Source organism: Carassius auratus, chromosome 26, assembly GCF_003368295.1.
Source record: "Carassius auratus strain Wakin chromosome 26, ASM336829v1, whole genome shotgun sequence".
In the NCBI taxonomy this organism is placed as follows: Eukaryota; Metazoa; Chordata; class Actinopteri; order Cypriniformes; family Cyprinidae; genus Carassius; species Carassius auratus.
In genome coordinates, this window is record NC_039268.1 from 15610927 (window position 1) to 15635514 (window position 24588).

General features: G+C 34.8%; 1 protein-coding gene across 2 annotated transcripts; it reads left to right on the forward strand.

Annotated features, from left to right (window-relative positions):
* Window positions 1-24588, forward strand: cxxc4 (CXXC finger 4). Of its 2 annotated transcripts, XM_026204434.1 has the most exons (3): window positions 3-492; window positions 1869-2807; window positions 23497-24588. In XM_026204434.1, the coding sequence occupies exons 2-3, from the start codon at window positions 1983-1985 to the stop codon at window positions 23539-23541; spliced, it is 870 nt and encodes a 289-aa protein (XP_026060219.1). In that variant the 5' UTR covers window positions 3-492; window positions 1869-1982; the 3' UTR covers window positions 23542-24588. The 2 variants fall into 2 exon arrangements, with proteins under 2 accessions (XP_026060218.1, XP_026060219.1); XM_026204433.1 differs by lacking the exon at window positions 23497-24588 and having other exon boundaries at window positions 1-492; window positions 1869-2961.

A 24588-nucleotide genomic window follows, 5' to 3' on the forward strand; every position in this document is an offset into this window, starting at 1 on the left:
TTTTTTACCTGCATACTTGCTTAAGGAGCTGACTGCCTTTTTTCAGCAGGTTTATGAGTCAAAGTGTATAGATTAATTATTTAGCCTACTTACACGTAATCTGTGAGACTGTAATGTAAAGAGTTACCAAACAGCGAGAGAAGGCACGCTGTTTCCCGGTGGAGATTGATGAGCATCCCCCTCCCCAGAGCTCCTGGTGTTTCTATAGTAATTTCCAGCCAATGATCAGTTGGTGTCCACATCCCCATCCTCCTCACCTCAGCACCAATCAGCCACACACAGCGACAGGAGACACCTCACCTCCAGTCATCGCTCCACGGACAACAGGCTCAACCCGAACGCCATCATCAACATATACATTTTCTTCTACTTTTTTTTCTCACGGAGAATGGCGTTTTGTGCGTAAAGATGGTGTTTTTGTAGTGATCACTCGGCGTGTGTTTATTGTGTATTCATCGCAGTAATGTGCTGCTCTAGTGTCTGGATTGTCTGGTAGGTGATGCTTTTTCATTTTTTTTTTTTTTTTTTGAATTTTAGCGCATGCTTTCTGAATGTCCACTGTTTTATTATTTATTTCGGGTGGTTTTGAAGGCGCCAGAGTGATTCAATTCCATTATGCAATTTGATTTGAATGTCTCGGACTGTAATCGACGGCACACTTGTCTACTCTCGACCTCGTTCAGTCTCCTCTGAGTATCGGATATTTCTTATTCTTTGAACTTTGTGTACATCTTGAAAATCATTGGTTTAAAATAACCCTTTTACAAGTGAACCGAAAAATAAAAAGTAAAAGCGATGGTAACAATACTAAATTAATTTGCATCATCAGATATTTTGCATTATTTATCAGAATAGAAAACTTCTTATGCTTGCGAGTGTAAAGTGATCTTTTTTTTTTTTTTACTCAGTTTTGTTCTGTTTGCCTTTAATTGAGATGTTATAAAGCAGCATGAGCCTTTTTAAGAAACTTGATAAAAACATTAGTGGAATTAATGTGAGGTCTCAGATAATTAATGACATGGTCTTAGATATGAATGGTTATCCAGTATTTGTCTCTCAGGAGGAAATGTACATTTAAATTCAGAGCTAGATGTTAACAGAGCTTTAAATGCTGTATTCGTCTTTCAATTTACCATAGACAGTCATTGAGAGAGTCTAGCAAAAGGTAATGCAAGTAGAGGAAGATGTGTCTAATAGGCTTTTATCTGTGGCAACACAACCCAGCCAGACTGGGAGATCTGAAATGGATCCCCCCACACACTACAGTTGTCAAGGTCTGGGACTTGGTTGAACTGAGCCTCACAAAGTAATCCTTGTATCATTAGGTGAATCTTGACAATGTGCTTTATTTTAATATTGACATTTTCATAAGAACTTTGTGCTTGATGCATGATCAAAGTTTTTATTTATTTATTTTTTATTCAAGGCATCTAAGGTTTGAGGTTACTTATATTTGAGATAACTATATAAAAAAATATGTTAAATGTGCATGAAAGTATTGTTTCTATTATGATGCTACTTTTATTTTCCAAATATTGGTCCCATAATGTAAATAATATAGTAAATAATTATCTAATTTTACCATTTCTTTCTAGGAAGTCACTGTACTGAAAATACTTTTTTTTCAATCTTGGTGAAATTTTATGACTTTCACATGTGATTATGCCTGTTTCCTATGGTTATGCTACATAAAAGTGTCATAGCTATAATGGTAAATCACAAGATTAGAATCCCAATTTATTTATTTTTTGACAATTTTGACTTGTGAAGTAAAAATCTTTCACTATAGTTGAGTAACTTGGAAGTGTGAGTTGATGCACAGGAAATGTTTGTCACTTGTATCCTTAATTGTTGTTCTCTTGTTTTAGTGGAGTGGATAAACCAGGATGGTAACGTGTTGTATCTAACAAGCTTCACCTTGACAAAAAACAACTGCCACCCTCCCCTGAATTTTTCTTGTGAGTACTTGAAACTTAACAGTCATGTCTAATCTTAACAATGCACTTTGCATTGAAAGCGGCCAGAGCAGCGACGTGTCACTCTTGCAAAAGGATAATCTTCAGGATGGTGGATTAAGCCAGCTGTTGGATTACAATGCCGAAATGGAAAGGTACAGGTCGTTTGCAAACTTTTACAAAACCAATGGGGCATTTCCACAGACTGCTAAGATTGCCCGCATAACGACACCAATTTTTCCCAGTGCCAGAATCGGTGTGTCCCCTTGGAACTGTGATAACAGCATGCTCTGGGGAAGGAAATCAGCAGCAATAAACCCTAATAGGACCAGCATGCATAGAAATGACTCCCAAAGGCCGGGGAAACCTGGCGTGCCGCCAGAGACGCTGCAAATGGCAAATAATAATTTCCTCTCTAGCTTATCCCCTGAACACTGCAGACCTTTAGCAGGAGAATGCATGAACAAGCTGAAATGCGGTGCTGCTGAAGCAGAGATAATGAATCTCCCGGAACGTGTTGGAACTTTTTCCGCTATTCCGGCTTTAGGGGGCATCTCATTACCTCCCGGGGTCATCGTCATGACAGCCCTTCACTCCCCCGCAGCCTCAGCAGCCGTTACAGACAGTGCGTTTCAAATTGCCAATCTGGCAGACTGCCCACAGAATAATTCCTCTGCATCCAGCGGAAACCCAGCGAAAAAGAAAAGGAAAAGGTGTGGGGTCTGCGCACCCTGCAGGAGGCTAATCAACTGTGGAGTGTGCAGCAGTTGTCGGAACCGTAAGACGGGTCACCAGATCTGCAAGTTTCGGAAATGCGAGGAGCTAAAAAAGAAGCCTGGCTCATCACTAGAGGTGAGACGATGGCTCAGACACTACACTCCCCCTCCCTCTTTCCCTCCATGCACTCAAAAGCATTAACCTTTCCTTCTAGTCACGTTTCTAAGCCCTTGAAAATTGTTTCCATGCCCACCCATGCCTGAACATCCCCCCGGCTTCTCAAATCTGCCTACCCGCCTAGCCTAATTGGCAGTAATTAGGGGTGTTTGTGCGGAGCGCAAGCTGAGCTTGGCTCAGACACCCCTAATTGCTGCCAGTCAGGCTGGGGCTGGAACGCATCCGAACAACCCAGGGCTTGGCTCTGCTCCAAGCTGAGCTGGGAAATGGTTTTCAGCAGAGAGCCATCCTTCTCTGCACTTGGTCATTTTAACCAATTATAGAAACTGTCTCCTGACGAGGCTAGTCGATCTCTCCCACAATGGGAGCAATAGGGAAATTCCTGCTGCTGTTCTCCTATCACACTTGGGACCTGGAACATCGAGATTCTCATCCTAATATCCTTAGGATAAACAACTGAAAGCATTTGAATTATTTTTGAATGAATGAACCACATAAAGAAAAGACAATAATGTTTCTTAAAAAATACCAGTTTGGAAGGGTTTGTGTGTATGCTTGAAGGAGAGTGGACAAATATAGAATATATTTCTAGAAACAGGAGAATTTAGTTCTGCTAACAAAGGTTCTGTTTATACGTGGTGTGAACATCTGTTTTGGGTAATGTGATGTGAACAGTACAATATAAAAGTGTAAACAGGTTACTTTGCACATATTTTACAAATTACACAAAAGGACAATATAAAGCATTTGGTATTCATAGTGTAAATGCTAATGTGCTAATGCATCTCAGACAACACTGAATGACTACCTACTCATCTAATATATAATCAATGCATCAAAACAAAGGTTTGAAAATTGCTCATTGACTTGTGTGCCTTGTATGACTTAAACATGCACTGACCTTCCCTTCAACGAACTGCAATCACAATCAATTGTTACAAGTGATGCATATGAAAAGCATGTTAAAAAGTACCAGTTGTAAATAGGGTCTATAGCATATTTTCACATTGAGTATAATCTACACCTGCTGAATGAGTGCAGGGAAACTTATCTAAATATTAGTGCTGTCAAAATTAGCACGTTAACGCAGGCAAAAATTTTTTTTTCAGTTTAACACGTAAAAAATATTTAATGCAATTAACGCAGGGGTGGAGCCAGGGTTGGCCACCCAACTCAAAACTGCTGCTTCTGTCTCTTTTTTTTTCTTGACAACAAGTGCATTTATTTAGTCACAGATGGTCTTTACGGCCCATCAGCCAGGAGACGTTTCAGACACACTCTAACTTTACTTGACTCTAACATGTCAGATCAAACCCGATCTCACGGCAATTCGTACATTTTTCACAAGGTGGCTTATTCGTACGAATTCGTACGATCACACTCGTACAAATTCATACGATTGTTGCCAAATCGTACGTATTTTACGATTTGCACAATTCGTATGAATTTTTACGAATGACCTACACCTAATCCCGCCCCTAAACCTAACCGTCACTGGGGTCGTATAAAATCGTACGAGTGAGGTCGTACAAATTCATACGAATAAGCCACCTCGTAAAATACGTATGAATTGGTCGTGAGATAGCGTTGGTCAAATCTGCGTCATGTTAAGCAGCGGCAGCGGAAGCTCTTAAAGAAGTAGCCAAAACAACCTAATAACCAGCTGCTGTGATGTCTGTTAATCAAAAACTTTTATAGTTTTATGTATTCATCTATATTTAATTTAGAATTTAGTGTTTGGTAACTTTATTAAATTTCTGTATATTGCTGCTGAAGGGCACAGGTAAATATGACATTTATTATAATAAGCTAATGTGAAGATTGTTTTAAGTTCACTTAAATTCACTAAAATTAAAGTTTTTAATGTTTTTAATTTTAATAAATGTTAAAATTGATAGCTCTCAATTATGCTTTAATGTTGAATGGCCAGTCAATCATTAAATATTAATGGGAAGCACAATGTCTCTATTAAAAATCTCTGTGTTTTATAGAGACATATTAATATCAGTGATGCTGGTCTTCAGTCATAAAAAAGATGCCATTAAACAAATGTTAAAAATATACTCTTTTTATGTTGTTTGTACATTAATTTGAAGAGTGAATGTGAAATTACTGCAATATAAAAGTATATTTAGAAACTTTAATGTAAGGTGGGATTAATCGTGATTAATTTCAGAAAAAATGTGTGATTAATTAATTATTTTTTTTAATCGATTGACAGCACTAATTTACAAACTTGTTAATACTGTCTGTTGCCTTGAGTGCAGGTTAAGGTTGAGTGTGACTGCTGTTTATTGCATGTATTTGGTGTTGTAGCAGCTAGGATGAAGTAGTTTATGCCGCTCTTCTTCCTAATCATTACTTCATCGTTGATGTGATTGTCATGTGAGATAGGTGGAATGTGGAATTTTTTTTTTATTTGAAAATACTTTTAACTAACTCAGCTTAATATACATAGACCATATGTAGCTATCATAAGTTGATATCTTATGATAGCATAAGCAGTGCTTATTTGTGGCACTTTCAGAGGCAGATGAGGGAAGTGGTCTGGTTTGGAAACCTGTTTGAAAACAGGTGTTTTTTTTTATTATTTTTTTTTATGCTATTTCTTTTGTTGCTACTTATGAAACAGATGAAACATACTTCACTTAAACTTTAATCATATATTCATTTATTTTAGGACATTATGGCAGTTTGGAATTTATTTTTTCAATTTGTTTATTTAATAAATCATCATTTTGATATTGTGGAATATACATTGCCTCTGTAGAATGCTATTTTGTATTATTTAGCATAAACTCCATTGGTGAAAGTTTTTATTGATCTAGAATTGTACAAAGCTGCAGGAGGGCTAATAGTAATCTCAGGTAAGGTTTACTTCAGATATTGTGCCTGGTGAGGTGCCTGTTGATAATAATTAAAGAAAAATTACTTAAGAACCAAATCAGCAATTTCAGAATAATGTCTGAAAGGATCATGTGACAGACTGGAAATAATGACTGCTGAAGACTCAGCTTTGTCACCACAGGAAACAATTACTTTTTAAAATTTATTAAAATAAAAAACAGCTGTTACATTGTAATAATGTTTTACCATATTCTCTTGGAGCTCTACTTAGTAAGTGTGGAAATGCAGGGTGATCTGAGTTTGCTGTAAGACTGATTAGCATCCTCAGCCCACACACAGCCTTTATTAATTTATATTGAGCGGGCCAGTATAAGCATCTTCATAAACATACAGACTAAAGTATATGCATTTTTTTTTTCAGTTTATTATTTACTTGTTTCCAGCTATATGTCTGGATACACAACACACAAACACACACCGATTCACACACACAGACAAACACACACATGTACTGTATGTAGACCCAGCTGATTGCATGTTTTGCTGCTATCAAATGATAAACTCCCAGTAAGCAGCTGGATGTTGCTGTTAGTGTTTTGCACCTGGGAATCACCCCGAACTAATTATATCTTAAGCGGCAGTGGAAAATGCAAATTAGAATTTTACTTACACCCCTGAAATCGGAGAGCCAATTTAATCTAATACCGCCTTTAATTTAGTGCGCTAATGCAAGACCCCGGAGGATTACCCTGTGTCACTGCTCTGCTGTTCTCTCTCTCTGTCTCTCTCTCTCTTTCTTTCTCTCTCAGACACCAGAATGGATTAGTCTAGCAGAGTCCTCTTATCTTTCCTAACATTTCCTGAGCTTGTTTTGGGTCCAGTACTGCTCCAGGTTAGTCAGACAGTTTGAGCTTGGGTTCTTTTTGGAAGTTTTTTTATAAAGATGTTTTTCAAAGGCTGTGTGCATACATACTGTAAGCCATGTTTTTGATGTGAAATAAAAAATATATATATTTATTTAATTTATTTTAATTTTTTTATGATAATGCACAAAGATAGATATCATGATTTAGTGATTTAGAAGTACCACAGCTTAAATGCTGCATAAATTATTGAAATTTAGCTTGAGGAAATTAAGTGTAAGACAAAGTATTTTATTTGTTCCATGAATAGGGGCTATTTTTGGCAGTAAAAGGCTGATTATCTGACAAACAGTTTGCCAGGATAAATGAAAATAATAGTACACTTATAATGTCATAATTTATTCACACACTTCATTCAAAATCACTGTAAAGGCTACATATGACTTCTACTGTAGAGCATGTATATTGTCACAATTTATGTCTTCTGAAACAGCACTATACTAAAGCTTTGTTTGAGGGTCAGAATAAAATTTAAAGTTATAGTTCACCTAACAATGAAATGTTTTCATGATTTACTGTAAACCTGTATGACTTTCTTATTTGCAACATTATAGACGTTGTTTTTTAATGTCTTGAAAATTATTTGTTTTTTTCTCTGTTTGGAAGTCAATATCAAAATATCAACAGGTTTGGGATGGCAGAATTAAATGTTTTGGGTGAATCTCTTATTATTCATTGAATATATTCTTCCCTCCTCCACAGTTTGCGAATCTTATTAATGCTTAAAAATTCAAGTAAAAAAAAAATCCCATTGCTCTGCACAATGTGCTACAACTTTGTTGCTGAACTTATTGTTTTTTCTTGCGCTACCAATTAAGACTGAAATGTAATCAGACACGCCTGACCTGTGCCCTTACCCATGACGCTTGCTGTCTCCTCTGACCTGGCTTGATTTAACATCTCCAGTTCAGTGGTGAAAGCAACTCATTATCAGTGGCCATTTTCTAGGATGAGGAGGGGTGGCGGATCAGTGGGGGATGGTCAGGGTGAAAGTGTAGGTGCTGCGAACGTTAATGTGTGGCACTTTAAATTTTTAACAGGTGACTGTAAATAATTGATGGCTAGCTCTGGATGAGAAGTTAAATGGTTTCCCATCATTGCAGTGACCTCTTTGAGAATACGTGAAGAAAGTCAACGCAGATGGGGTCTTAGTATTTACATTAAGGCTATAAAAAATATTATAGACATTTTGTAACAAATTTCAGCAACATTTTCAGATTCAGAGAAAGATACATTAAAGAAAGAAAGAAAGAAAGAAAGAAATATATTACTAAGAAATTCTGACAAATTACTTATTTATATGTAATTTCATAATTATATCAATTGTCTTTGAAATATGAAGCATACTACTGAATTTACATTTATCCATATATATATATCTATCTATATATCTATCTATCTATTATATATATATATATATATATATATATATATATATATATATATACACTTGTAGAATAATAGAATAAAATAGTATAATAGAATATTTATTCTTAATAGAATAAAACTTGTATGTCATGTATTTAAAATATTTGTAATTACAGATTTGTAATGACAAAGTTTTATCATTTGATAAAGCATTTGATCTTACTTATGTATAACCAATGTATTATGCATTGTTTTTGCATAATAAATTAATTATGAGTTACAAATACTCATTTGAAAATGGGGGTTCATCTCATTCTTAAAAACCTTTGTCTTTGCTTCATGCTGAATCTACACAAATAGGTGTCAGTATAAAGTTCAAGTAATTTACATGATTTTAAACACAATGTCCAGCACACTAAAGCAAGGAAGAGAGTAACATTGTCAAAAGACTTGAAGTTTGACACAGATTTGGGTATGAACAGTAGGGACAAACTAAAAGAATAATAAAAGTCTTAAAAAGGATCCCTATACCAATATTTATTACAATAAGTGCAGATGATTTTGCATGAATCAAAAGTTCCAGTAAAGTGGTTTGATGAGTGCATTTTTTCCTCAGTGCTTCTACAAATTTCCAATTGAAATAAAAAGTCAATGTGAGGCCTATCAAATAACTCCTCTATAGCACTTTAAAATACAGCATTCTGTGTAGTATGTGTAGATCTTGCACAGATGATTGGCTCTGAGAATCACTGAAAATTGAGAGGCTGATGATATATGATGTCATTTAAATTTTCCATCCATATTGGTAGTTGAGAGAGACTGTATAATTTTAAATCATAAATCTGCTATATGCTTACTTTGTCATTGTTTTGGAGCACTCTAGTTTATAGATAAGTTTATGGCTAACATAGTTATACTAAAAGCTACAAAACATCAGTTTTCATTGGATTTTTGCTGTCTCTTATTTGTTCCAGTGATATATACTGACATCTACTGGTGTGGATGCATGAAGTCTGTTCATTAACTATTGGTGCTTCACACCAGGCTGTTTGTTTATAATTTGTTTCTTTTTGTCTGATGAGCTCAGGTGAGAAAAATTTTTAATTTTGTTGTTAAAATAGATAGATAGAAAGAAAGTCTTATTTTCATTAATACAGTTTGAGGTTTTAGCTGATTTGCACATGCTTATTGTGCAAAATGTCATTAAATGGTACAATGTCGTTGTTACAGCATCCTTAATGTTTCTGTTATATATATTTTTTGCTTAAACTATATATGAATTGCAGTCTAATGCATCTTGCTGCTGTTTCCCGAGACACATTTTCTTTACTACTTCAAAATAAATATTTGTCAATTTTGTAATGAGTTATGGCTTCTTATCACATCATTGTCTATGTTTTTCCTTGTGTCTTAAAACACACATCAATTAAATTTACATTCTTGGATTCAGTCCCAACAAATTCTCGTATTCTCTTAGTGGATCATGTGGCAGCACATGGCTGCCTCAACATCTTTCCCCATTCTTTAAGTGTATGGTTCGCCACTGTGTTGCTATGCCACTGACAGATACATTTTGTGGTATGATGGCTGTGGCTGTCTTGTCTTCATGCTCAGCACTTAAAATCCTGCCATTTTTCCATGGGGAAAAAGTAGGCTACTGCTACATAAAATCACCGGACACTTTCTTATTGGGTAACCTGTTAAACTGCTTGTTAATGCTGATATCTAATCGGTCAATCAAATGGCAGCAACTTTAGACATGTAGACATGGTAAAGACGATCTGCTGAAGTTCAAACCAAGTGTCAGAATGGTAAAGAGAGGAGTTTGACCATTGCATGGTTGTTGTTGCTGCTAAGAACAGTACAGTACCAACCGTACCAACTGAGCGTCATATTTAAATGCCTCAGCCTACCTGAGTATTGTTGCTAACCATGTAAAGTTTTTAATTACCACACTGTAACCATCTTGTGATGGCTGCTTCTAGCAAAGCTTAAACTATCTCAAACTGTTTTTTTAAACATGACAAAGAGATTACTATACTCGAATAGCCTCCGCAATCACCAGATCTGAATCTAAAAGAGCATCATTGGCAGTGTTGTGCCTGAACATGTTCATTGAACGATAGTTCATGAACTCGTTCACATTTTGGGCGAACGTGAACTGAACGTGCTGTATTAATGCCTGATGAACATTACTGTCAACTCGTTCATTCTGGTGTCTTTGAACGGCACGCGCTCTCAGGTTAACTTTGTTCAATAGGGTGCCAGATTTCTATAGAGCCTTCCAGGCGAAAACCCAGCTAAAACACACCGTAAACGGGTCTTAATATGTAGCGGAAAAACACAAAATCTGGCAACACCAGCCACCAGTGTCGCACCGCCATCCGCCGCATGCGTGACGCACAGCGGCATGTAGCAAGAAGGCGTATGATCATTTTAAATAATTTTATGATGTTTATGACAAGGTTGGTGAGAATGGGAGACAAAGTATTAAAGCAACAATGGGGAAATGCTGTCCCCTCAATGCTAATGTAAACCCTGGTTGGATAAGGATTCAAAATTGGATATGAAGATGAAATCTGATGCATAGCTTCATTGTTAAAACTGATTAAATAATTGCTCCCTGTGATTCTATATGGGCTTTGAAAAACATAATTTTGAAAAATAAAAGCTCGCAGCAACATATGGAAAAAAAGAACCAGGAACTAGTTAATTTTTGGAACTGTGAACTTATAGTGAACTTAGTTCAAAATTTTGTATTTTGAACTATGAACTGAACTAGTTCATTTTAAAATTTGTCAATTGAACTTTGAACTAGTTCATGTAGAAAGTGAACTTTCCCAACACTGATCATTGGGATGTGGTGGAATGGGAGATTCACATGATGGATGTGCAGCCAACAAATCTGCATCAACTGCATGATGCTATCAGGACAATATAGACCAAAATGTTGCCAGCACCTTGTTAAATCTATCCCACAAAGAATGCTAAGAAATCATTTCTGAAGGCAAAAGGGGGTTCAACCCAGTACCAGCACGGTGTGCCTAATAAATATAAAGCCAGTCGATTTTTATTTTATTTTTTTGTCAGTGAAACTTTTAAATACATTTTAGCATTTCTGTAGTAAATGTACAAATTCACTCTCCTTGTACCATTTAAGAGGTTTTACTATGATTGCATAGAGCAGCAGCAAACGCGTAAAGTTGTCATGGCAACCAGATACATTGCACACAAATTAATTGTAAAGGCTGCACTGTCTATTTTTGCTGCACTAGCAATAAACATGTTGAATATAATGCACTAAAAATGCATTTGTCAAAAGAATCGCAAAGTAGACTTTAAGCAAATCAACAAGTAAATTACCCACTCTTTAGAGTCTTTCGTTTGGGAGACAATGACTTTATTTACTGTGCACTTTGATCTTTAAAACTTTGCAGACCTTTTACATTCACAAACAGCTATATTACACAATGAATAAAAGATAATATTCGAAAAGCTTAACGGGGCACTTTGAGTCTGTGTTTCACTTCTCAATAATTTTTATGGATATGCAAATCACCAGATCTTTGGTATGACTGGAAGAAGACTATCCATTAATGACCAACATGTAATTTGTCTAAGCTTGAATAACTCTGTTAGGGAGAGATGATTACTCCCTCTAGATGAGAACGTTTGGTTGGAGATATATTGAAGCCTGTAATTTAACAAATATAAAAGCATTAGATCACTCCAGAATGGAAATTCTGTGATCAGTAGCCTCCTGAAATTCCCAACATGTATCACGTTTTCCCTTGGATACATAAGGGGATGTTTAGAAGATGTTCTCACTGCCATAAAAAAATATTTAGACATGTGCATATTCATACTTTGCTTGTACCCAAGATCTCTTTTCTATTTTTTTTTTGTTTGTTTTTTTGCTGTTTGACAATCACCAATCATAAAGCACAGCATCACAGTGTACACCTTTTAATTTCTAAAATATGTAGCTATATCTGCTTAAATTACCAACCAAATTTGGTATTTTAGGCCCCATTTACACTAGTTTTTTTTTTTTTTCATTTTAAAACGGCATTTTAGAATTAAAACTATCCGCGTTTACACAGCCATTTCAGATGCATTTCAGAAATGATCTCCTTCTACACTACATAACCCAAAACGCAGAAATCATGTGTGTAGCCATGCCATCATTTTCTAAAGTATCCGTTTTGGTCAATTTACACAGAAACAAAACCCCAGAGTTTTCAAACTAAAATGGGGTCAGCAGCGTTTCCATAAGTCTCCATTTTCGAACATGGAAAACGCTGAGTAGTGTAAATGATATGTTTTATGCATTTTAAAACAAAAACACACTAGTGTAAATGGGGCCTTAGAATATATTTTAGAATCTGAATTAAGTAGAACTGAAATAAGAACTGAAATGAAGGATAAAAAATAATACAGATCTCTTCTTCAGTCCTGAAAACGGCTAAAATAACTGGCATTGCAAACAGATAGACCAAGGGCTTCACAGTCAGTGGGAGGTTCAGTTTAATTACCTTAAAATATTAGTGCTCCCTGAGAAGCTGTCCACGCTCCTACACATATGCTGGTGAATATGTTTAGAGAGGAAGGCCGGTCAACTCCTGTTTTGCATTTTGATTTAACATTTCAGAGAACAGGCAATCTGTTCAGATCGCTTAGCCCTCGCACCGATACACCCACATGCTTCATCACTATGCTGCACTCACTCACTCTCCTGTGCCGACGCCAGTGACTGACGTCCCGCTGCCATTCTTTAAAGGCCTGCGGGCCGCCACAGGGAGGGAAGCTTTCCACAAAATGTCCCCTGAGAGCCCTTAGAAAGCACCCTGCTGCCACTGTCTTCCTCTCACTTTTTCACCATCCGCTGCTGTACCTTTTCTACTTGTGTTTCTACGCCTCCTTCCAAAAATGAATTTTTCTTTTTCTACCCCTATTCATTTTCTTGATGTAGATCAGCAGCTAACAGTGACATCAGTGTTATTTCCCTGTTTCTCACTGGCTTTTCCTATTTTACCACTGTTTAAGGGGTTGTGGTCTGAGCAATGATGATATATTAGAAGTGCTCTTACAGAAAGCTGGATGGTATTCTCTAGACTGTGTTGACAGACTCTGAATACTGAGCAGCTTAACATTATAATGGAGATGTATTCATCATTCAACAGCTTTGAAATTTGGTTGAAAAATGTAAAAAATATGTGTGTTTTTATTTAATTCTTAATTATGTGTAGCTACTTTATTATGCAAAAGGGTTTTATTGTTTTATTTTATTTTATTAACCACTTGTAAGGTCCAAGAAATGATAGAATAAATATCAGCATCTTGTGTCCGACACGAGTCTTATTTGTCTTATTATTTTACTTTATTTTAGTAATATTAATTTTATTTTATTAACTACTTGTCATATGTGGTGTCACAGAAATGCTAAAGTCTGTCAAAATATTTTATCATAAGCAAGAAAATGACTTTGACAGCCAGTTCATCATAAGTCTTGTATTTTATTTTTGTTAATTTTTTTAACACTTCTAAGAGGAGCATAAACAGAATGATGATAAGGAGGTGAGCTTAAAACATACAGAACATGCAGAATATGTGCACTAAACACTAGATCAACACTTTTTTTCTAAGAGCATTTTTAGTAAGAAATAATCAGAATTTGTCCCTTTTGCCAATGGTGCAGTGTACATTCAATGTAAATGAATGAATAACTATGTTAAAACTAAAACAAAATGATAGCATTTAGTGAGACATTTAAAGTATTCTCCAGCTTGGTTGTAACATCTCTTCTGACTGGCTATCTCTGTTATTTGTGTAAAGTATTATGTTAGGGGAAAATAACCCATGACCTCCAGACTTTATGGTATTCTAGATCTTTACTTTTCTTTTGAGGTCAAATTTATACTCAGAAGATGGCATGGACATTACATCTCCTAACTGCTCTCTTCACACATTTCTTCTCAGAATTTCATTTTCTTACTCTGTCCTTATCTGAAAAGATGCTTTATATTAACCAGGTACTTTTCTATCATTACTCTGTGGTCTGATAAATGTGATAAACTCAGACATTCCACTACATTCCACTAAATATTCTTGACAGATATCACAGACATACAGTAGGTGTGCTTTCTCTGTGTCAAGCTCTGGGTCCTCTTCAAATGAAATGATAAATAAAATAAATCACAATGGAAGTGAACAGGGCTGATTTTTGGAATATTGAAAAGTAGAAAAAATTAATTAAATAAAATAAAATAAAAATAACTTGCATACATTTTCTTTCGAAATGCCCATATTATTGGATTTGTAAAGCGGTTTAAATAATTGTAAAGTCACTTTAGGACTTTGGGCATTACATTGCATTTATATTTAGTCATTTTGCTGAAGCTTTTATCCAAAGCTTAAAATGGGGGATACATGATGCAATTCTTCTTCATTACGCTCTCATTGCAGCAAATCATAACTTTACACAGAAAAATAACATGAGAATTTTGAGAATATTAGTCCATTACAACTGCTGTATTGTGCATATTCTGTCTTCTAACATAACTGCTGTGTTGTAGATAATTGCATCATTATAGGTTCATACAGAGTTAAAAAAAAAAAAAAAAAAAAAAACACCCTGCAAATAAATGCTGTAAAGATACATTATATATAAACAATTATATATTTCAAATTTTAAACACTGATATAATAGCTAAATCACATGGGCGAACTGCAAGATAATTTTTTTTTTTTTTTTTTTTTTTTTTTTGTGAATACAAAAAAACATTTTCAAACATGATTGCCTGTATTTTTAATCATTCATTCTGTTTGCATGAAGGTGTAAGGCTAAAGCAATCAACTGCAGAATGTGAATGGTGAGATGAGTGGTGTTTTTGTAACAGCCTTGAACTGGCTCCCTATTATATGCCGCTCAAGCGGCTGGGATATTGGCTACCAACACTTAGATGAGATCTCCTTCTGTGAATGTTGGTGATGGATTGCTGTACCTTCCAGATTTGAGCTCGGCAACGCCCCAATATTCCCGCAGAAAAGAGTGACAGGCAATATATAACACATCAGTTTGGGCTGACTGCACCAGAGAAACTTTTTTTTTTTTTCTGTCTAGAGAGCAGCACTGTATTTTTGGCCAGCCCTCACAATCCTAAACTGCTTGAATCTGTTGTATTTTTCCTCTATTTCTGTGATTCTATCATCCTGTGAATTGACTCATTTAAAAACACTTTTATAGCTTTTTATCATTGCCAAACGATGAACATTTGTGCTGTTTTTAAGATGAAGACAGACATTAAGACAACCAGCCGTGACTTATCTGTAAGGGCATATGGGGTTGTGCTCCACCAAAATATTCATTCATTTTAAAAACATATAACTCTATAAACTGAATCAATCCTAAATTGGATATTTAGGAGTTTTGCTTTAACTTGTAAATGTTCAGCATTATTCAATAAATATTATAAGAGTTTCTAGACTATTTTAAGTTATAAAATGAGATGGTTATATATTGAAATTAGCGCATGGCTTCAGTAGAAAGGTTGGCTATGTAATGGTCTGTGATGAAAAATGGAAATGCCGTGTGCCCTAATTGAGAGTGATATGGGACTGCCCCACTTTTTTATGTAACGTAACCATAGTTTTGGATGATGCTATATTAATCCACGTCAGTAAAGTGTACATCAATGTGACAATGCTGATGTATTTGATCTCGGTGGAGATCTGATACACTGCTGCTGCTGCTGTTGGATATTTTTGTAAAGGAACTTGCCATTGCCAATACATACACTAATAAGGTGCTGTGAACTATTAAGACATACTGCTGCTGCACAAATAGCATATATAATAAGCCATAGCAGATGGACTATACAGGTGGAGCTGGTGAAGACTGAGGGTTTCAGAGGATCTCTGAATGAACACTGTGAACTGCTCTAGTAATTGTTAAAGAGCTAATTGGCTGCGTATGTAACATGAACCAATCGGCTTATGCCAAGTAGTTTAATGGTGTTAATATCATCAGTTTGCATTACATTTACATTTACATTTATTAATTTAGCAGACGCTTTTATCCAAAGCGACTTACAGATGAAGACAGTGGAAGTAATCAAAAACAACAAAAAGAGCAATGATACATAAGTGCTATAACAAGTCTCATTTAGGTTAACACAGTACACGTAGCATGGGATTTTAAATAATATAATAAATAAAAAGAAAACAGATAGAATAAAAATAAATAAATAAAAGAATAGAGCAAGCTAGTTAAAGGTCTTTACACATACACATACACATACATATAAAATTGCATAATAAATTAAAAGAAAATAGAATACAAAAAGATTATAAAGGTAGTTAGATTTTTTAAATAATAGAATTAGAATAGTGAGTGTTAAAGTTAGAGGGTCAAATAAAGATGGAAGAGATGTGTTTTAAGCCGATTCTTGAAGATGGCTAAGAAATCAGTTGCTCGGATTGAGTTGGGAAGTTCATTCCACCAGGAGGGAACATTTAATTTAAAAGTCTGTAAAAGTGACTTTGTGCTTCTTTGGGATGGCACAATCAAGCGAAGTTCACTTGCAGAATGCAACCTTCTAGAGGGCACATAAGTCTGAAGTAACATATTGAGGTAAATGGGTGCAGAGCCAGTGGTAGTTTTGTAGGCAAACATCAATGCCTTGAATTTTATGCGAGCACCTATTGGAAGCCAGTGCAAATTGATAAACAGAGGTGTGACATGTATTATTTTTGGCTCATTAAAAAATAATCTTGCTGCCGTGTTCTGAATTAATTGTAAAGGTTTGATAGAATTTGCTGGAAGAGCTGCCGAGAGAGCATTGCAATAGTCCAGCCTGGACAGAACAAGAGCTTGAACAAGGAGTTGTGCAGCATGTTCTGAAAGAAAGGTAAATTAACGGACATTAACGGGCCATCAGCCTGTGCCATCTTGAGTTTCATTGCAGAATTTGCCATAAATTATATATTCCTACTAAAAGGAATTTACAAAATAGCTACATTCCAGAAAGGGAATAAAATATAATAACAATAATAGATAGATAGATAGATAGATAGATAGATAGATAGATAGATAGATAGATAGATAGATAGATAGATAGATAGATTAATAGCATTACCATGGGTTTTTTAAAAGTACCTAAATAATTTTCAGTATGAATGCATGCAAAGATATGGAAATTGCTTTAAAGTTGATAGTTCTTTAAACATTTATTTAGATCAGATTTATTTTGCACAAATCACAATTATATTTTAAGTAGGATTTTATTATTTGCATTTTGCTTTTTTTTTATCCTGCTGTCTGACCCCATCTGAAAAATTGACTGTGGCATCATATATTATTACTCTAAAAAAAAAAAAAAAAAAAAAAAATACTCATACCATTGTACAAGATTTTGGTCATAATGCATACACCTCTCACTCAATGAATGCATATGATATGTACACACATTTTCTGAAATTAAAGGGAGATTTATTATGCATGATTATTTACATTATGAGACAGTTTAATCTGTTTACCGATATAACGGTCAAAGTTCTTGTGTTTTTAGGTTGAGCAGTGAACGCATGTGAAATGTGTTTACAGGCTCAGCGGTAGAAACAGTCTGAGGATATGAGCTATTCTTGTGTTGGGAGCATAAGCCATGAAGGAAGAGAGAAGTGAAGGATTATTTATTTATTTCTGAAAGAACCTGTCAGAATTGCCTCCAAAGGATTGCAGTCATGAATGGTGGCCTGGTTCCCAGTCCATACGTTAATAAATAATGGATATGTCAGGGCAACGTATGGGCTGTGCGTTATAATGAGCGTTCTGGAGCACATCAGCACACTGCCTGGACTGGTATTCATCTCGTGAAGAGACGAGGGTCTCAGCCACTGTCACTGAAACCAACCCCCTCTTATCTTTTTTTCCCATCAGCTTTCTGTTTATTAAACTTTACCCTTCTTTTTAAAAAAAGAAAACTTTCTATCAATGTAGAGGACATCTCCACATATTTTTACATATACATATTATGTGCTGAGTACTAACTGATTACATGTAAACTGGATTATGCAAACAAATTCCAAAAATGAAGTGCTTTTAATTAGATTATATAAACTTTTTAAATGCTCATGGTCAGATTTACGAATAACAGATCACATATTATTCACACAATGCCTTTAAATTTTCATGATTTTTATTCTCCCTAAAGGTCGTTGGACACTGAATCTGAAATGTTTGCACGGTAAAAATAAATACAACCTCACATGTCAATCATGTTTACACACTGCCTCCGAAAGTTTCATCCATCAGAAAAAAATTTGAGTTTAGCTTCGGTTTTCTGCGTTTTTGCATCTGTAGCAAGCATTTTGATAGGAAAGGATGACGAATACAACAACTTCGGACTCTGTTGTCCTCTTCATTGTCTCTTAAACTGTCTCTTAAAAATCCTACATTGACAATTCACTGTATAGAATGGCCATGTAAATTTAGGTCGAAACGCATGATTATAATGGTACATTTTTTGTAAGGGTATAGTAAAATAATAACAATTCTGCAATCCTTGACTCAATCTCATTGTGTTACAAACCTGTGAGTCCTTATTTCATGGAACACAATACATACAAAATTTATTTACAAAACAACACTGAGATCTTCATTGTTAATAGTCACACAAGTCAAACAAGTTTGAAACAACAGGAAGAAACTATGGCAATTTCAAATTTTTCTTTCTTTTCTTTTCTTTTTTTCTTTTTCAGAATATCATAAAAGTTCCTTAAATTCAGAGATTTATTTTGATTACTTTGGTTGATGTGTCTTTAACGTGTGTCAGCAAGCGTTTTTCGTTCTTAAACTCATCCACGTTGAGAGCCCAGTGCTGATTGAATTTGAGTCTCTGCAGCATCTGCCATTATCATCCTCATGGTCTTGAGTGGTTTTCCTGTGGCCTCTACGAATCACCATATCAGGGCTTCTGGGGGTGGGGAGAAGGGATGTGATTGAATATGATGTGTGTGTGTGAGACAGAGAAAGAGTCTGTGTGCATATACATGTGTGAAGCAATATATATACATAGACACACACACACACACACACACACACACACACACACACACATATATATATATATATATATATATATATATATATATATATATATGCACTGTATATGTTATATACTTGTGTGTGTGTTTGGCATTTGATTAGGGTTTGATTATGAGTCAGCACTCTTCCTACCTCATCACTCTTCTCTTTCTTTCTACTCTCCCTCACCTCAATCAGAGCAGGACATGTGCGGCCCCTGTCATTAACTGCACCTGCCATCCCCAATCAGTGTCAATGGCTTTTAAGACCCCCACCACATCCAGAATTCTCTTTCATTCAGTCTGCCTGATTTTGGCTTTGACGTGTCTTTCTTTGTGAGCAGGACACAAGACTGTATTCTTTTTTCAGTACGTCTCAATCACATAAATACATTCATGCTGATTGTTTTAGGGCAATTAGGTGTTTGTGTGAGGGGTGGGGGATGCACTGATTTAAAAAGAAATTCTCAGATACAAATGATTGATATGACTGCCTGGTTTTATTATTAATAACATGAAAGTAATGATCAGTTATGCATAGGTATTCCTTTGCAACATTTATTTTTTTGTGTGTTTGGGTAGATACTGAAACCTACAACCTGGACATTTTGGAAACTTCGAAATGTCAGCAGAATTATGTATTTACAAATATAGAAACATAAAATATTTAAATATCCTTTATATCATAAATACATTTATATAGTTTTTTATATAGTTTTATCAATTTTTACAGTTTTTGAGTTTAATTCAGCATGTTCCGAAAACTGCTGTATTCTCCAGCAAACAAAATAAATATCACATTAAATAATGGTTAAATCATTAAAGAAAATTTTTGAAAATTGTTTAAATTATGTAATCCTTTAAAACAGGTCAGCACCAGAAGTGCCACCGAACAATCAGCCAACTAATAAATGCACCTGAAAAATATAAAATTTAATTGCTCATAACAAAATCAACTGATTAATTAAATTAATTAAATATTCAGGTCCCACTTTAGATTATTAGGTGGCCTTAATGTAATTACATCATTAAATTAGCACAGTGTGCTTATTGAGTCTGTATTGTATTGCAGAACACTTTGGCTGCTATTGAGGTGTGATATGGTTAAGGTTAGGGACAGGTTTGGTGGTATGGTAAGTTTAAGGGTGGGTTAAAACGTAAGGGATTGGTCAACAGTGTAATTATAAATGCAATTACAGATTTTTTTTTTTTTCAGATGTAATTACATGCAGGTCATTTTTAAAGCATAAGAACATTGTAAAAACATGTGTGAATAATAAGTGCATTGTACCAAATAATTAAAGGGGTCATATGATGCAATTTCAAGTTCTCCTTTCTTTTTGGAGTTTTACGAGCTGTTTGTGCATAGATAAGATCCCTAAAGTTGCAAAGACTAAAGGCTCAAACCCAAAGAGATATTCTTTATAAAAGTTAAAACATTGCATTACACCAAATACACAAAATAATGTTATTTTGAGCAATGTCATATGACCCTTTTCATTTAAATATAAGTACATTGTAGTAAAGGCCAGTGAATTTAAAGTGAGAACAATATTCATAAAATAAAATAAGATTAATAAACATTTCCAAATCTATAAAGCTGTTTATCCATTTTAGATATAGGATTTACTTTGCTGTATATCAATATGATTTTTCAGCGTGTATGCAAATGTTCATTTGGTAAAACCACATTTTACAGATGTACAAATACATACAGTATGAGATAATGTTGGATATGATGGCCAGCATTACAATATATTATTTTAATATTTTACAGTTTCTGACATAAGATTCTGGTAAATGTAAAAAAAAGGGGAAAAAAAAAGAAAAGAAAGAAAAAACTGTAATATTACCCGACAGCAATGTGCTCTCTGATATGCTGGCAAACTTGAAGGCATGTTTTTAAAAAAAGATTTTCCATGTATCTAAAAGACTAAGCATTGACTGCATGCTAATATGTATGTACTGTATGCCCTGTTGGCCAGCTGAACATTTGTCCTGGCATCTTCTGATTGAAAATAAAACCTCAAAGTTACTTGAATCTCCCTGTCATATCACTACCCCTCTATCTCCCATTCCCTCCCCCTCTCTCTGGGTGGTTTGATGGAGTGATTTTGATGGAGTGCGCAGGCGGGAGAGAGCCGTCGTCGAGCTGTGCTAATTGAGCTCTCTTTGTGCCTGGTCACAGCAGTGAGGCGAGGAGAGACGGCTGGAAGTGAATTTGAGCAGCACTCAGGAAGCCTCAACCAGATCGATAGTGCGAGACTTAACAAAACGCAGACATGCTGGCCACGCACATCAGGGTCATTACTGTCTATAGCGAGCCACATTTCCACCAGGGACTGATCAATGGGGGAAAATATATGGATTTAGAGAAACATTTTTTTTTCTTTCTCTAAGCCACATCTTATTTGAGAGTTTTTCTCTAGACTGTTTCTCATTCAAAACCAAAGTTTTTTTTTTTTTTTTTTTTTAAATCTCAACACTGGTTTTCAGTGTTTTCAGTTGCTGGCAGTTATCCAAAATATATGTGAGAAGAGAGCCACTCTATGCAAATCAATCCTTTTGTCCATGGCTCTGTCTGTTCCCGTCCTGCTCTTTACATTTAGTCATTATTATTATTATTATTTTTTTTTATTATTATTTACTGAAGCTATCATCCTCCTGCACACTTTACCCCCTCATGATTCTTAACATTCAAGAAAATTATTTTGCACTGTTCAACATGAAAAAGCAGTTATTTCCCCTTATTGTCTGATTGGTCCCTTGAGGTTACATTCAAGAAAAATATTTAATTAGGCCTAAATTTAATATTGTCAACACACAGGTTTACAAATAATAAACTTAATGCATTGCATATTTGTCAGTTATTTGAATGAAACAGTAACCCCCCCCCATTTTTTTTAAACACATTCAGTTTATTAATACTACTACATACATCTAACAAATACTGTATGAATCACATTAAATTTATTCGTGTATTTTAACATTAAGTAATCCAAATGGATGTAAATTTTGTATGAAATTCAAATAAATAAATCTTAAATGCATGCCTGAGATCTTAAAAATAAAGGTGGTTCATGATGCCAAAAAATAACCTTTTTGTCTAATTGGTTCCATAAAGAACCTTTAACATTCAGATTTTTAAAAGGTAAGAAAGAGATTGTTCTTTAAAGAACATCTGACTGAATGGTTATTTGTGGAATCAAAAATGGTTCTTCTATGGCATTGCTGTGAAGAACCTTTTAACACCTTTTTCTATTTATTTATTTTCACAGTAAGGGTGCTCTCTTCAGAGAATGTGTTTTGTGTTGGCTTAGGAGTCTTTATTGCTGTAAGTGTAATAAGTCACATGTTCTAATGTCATTTGCCATTAAGATGGCACAACAAAGGGTTAATTTCAGATTAAGTAAAATGTTTTATGTGTTGCATGCAAACAGAAACGTTAAGTACGAACATGGATGCGTACGAACGTATGAGTGTGAACGTAATCATTTTTGAGGAAAGTGTGGAGTCTGTGCATAATAATTCTGTAATGTCTTCAGTGATAGATGCACTACTCGATTTACCAGCAGTGTAAGGTGGCATCAATGTGTAGATTATTTACTGTTTACAAATTTTTATTTATATTATTGATCACATCATGTTTCTTTTTATTTTCAGTTATTTGTCATGTGGTGACACACGGCACCTCATGAAATTATTCATAGCTCATCTTATGCTTAAGGTGATTTTAGTTTGTCATCATTTATAGTAGATATTATGTTGCAGTAGGCCTAAATGTTGAGGTCCAAGCACATCTGAATAGACAGAATGACATCCTCATAAACTTCTCAAGCAAGCAATACATTGTGATGAGGTGAATCTAAGCTTTTGTTGAATGAAAAACGTCTTCCCTTTTGTTGTCACATTTGGTCACGTCTTACAACTTGCTTGCTGGATAATAAGTGTCCTTGCACTGAATGATCTTATGAAATGCTCATTTAATATGAACCACTATAAAAGTGTCCATTAATAAAGCCTATACCATCTTTGGTCTTGAACACCTTTCAAATAACTTACATAGATGAATAGAGTTGCTGTTTGAAAAGAAATAAGGTTCCTTTGAGATTATGTTATACCTTGTTATACATTCTTTTGTCAACTATTTAATTATTTTCCTTCACAATTTTCACACACACAAACACACAAACACAAAATTGGCTTAGGTGTGGTTAAGTGTGCAGTTACTCAAATATATGGATAAAAACATTATGAGATTTGCAGATTGAATTTAAGCAAGGTTAATCATTTGAATAAATGTAACAATAGACTGCACTGTACCTACTCGCTTTAAAAATGCATTAATTAATGTTAACTTTACTGTAAAATGTTCTGAAATATTTATTGCTGATTCTCTATACATTCCTTTTTTTTGTTTTCAACAGAGAACACCAGTAAACAACGGGGAAGCATTTCGATGGTTCTTTTAGGACTCTGAAACAAGTGACATCATATGCATTGATGCCACAGACTTACCACAAAAAGAACTTGTAGGGCTACAAGGACCCAAGAAGCCCAGGCTGTGGATGACAGAGCATGAGAGAGGGTGGGACAAGCTAAATAAAAATATAAAAAAAAGAAAAAAAAACTTTGTAATTTTACTTCCTGTGTAATTATTATTGTACTTTTGGCAGCATCATAATGTATATTTTTCAGTGTATGTCAATGTGTTTTAGTGTCTTGGCTGTGCACGTTGCAGCAATTCTTGTAAAGAACTGAGTAGACAATCATTACAAACAAAAGAAAATAATGTCAACCAATGGACTAATGGCCAATGAGATCACAACTCTCTTTAAAACACAACACATATTTTTAGATCTAATGCAATAATCATAAACTTAATTGTTCTCTGCCATCATATCCCAGGCTTTCTATGGAATCTTAAGAATACCTCTTTTCAATTAAACCAACAAATTTGAGAGGACACGTTGTGACCTCCACTATTAATGTGATGTTTTGTAATTGACATGCTGTGTACAAACAGTAAACAAAAGCCAGTAAGTTTCTTTATTTTCAGCTGTTGATTTTGTGTGGCATATTGCAGTGCAGGACACACTTTCTTGTTGCCATGATGCACTTTTAAAAGTCTGGTAACACTGAGAGAAGGTGATTTAAGGTTGTTTGTATAGTCTCTTAAAGTTCAATTGCATTCCATTTAGTTTTGGTTGAATCTGTTTAAAAAGCTGCCCAAAGGTAGATAGAGAACCAGTAAAGAACTTTCGTGTACATCACAGTAAGATTTGTGACATGCATTTTTATTCTTACAACACAGTAAACTACACATTCCGAAATGAATTATCCAATAAGTTGCTCATCGTCTTTACCCTAATGTTGCATGTGTAAATGTGGTTTTGTTTTAAAGATATCTAAAAAATTGTATATTGTTGTTGTGATGCTTTTACGTGTTCAAATAATAAAGGAAACAAACAAACGAACAAAAAAACAAAAAAAGTGAGAAATGTAATTTGATGCCGGGA

Excerpts from the sequence above, each read along its gene's own strand:
- cxxc4 (XM_026204433.1), top strand. The coding sequence starts at position 1,983 with ATGTCTAATCTTAACAATGCACTTTGCATTGAAAGCGGCCAGAGCAGC.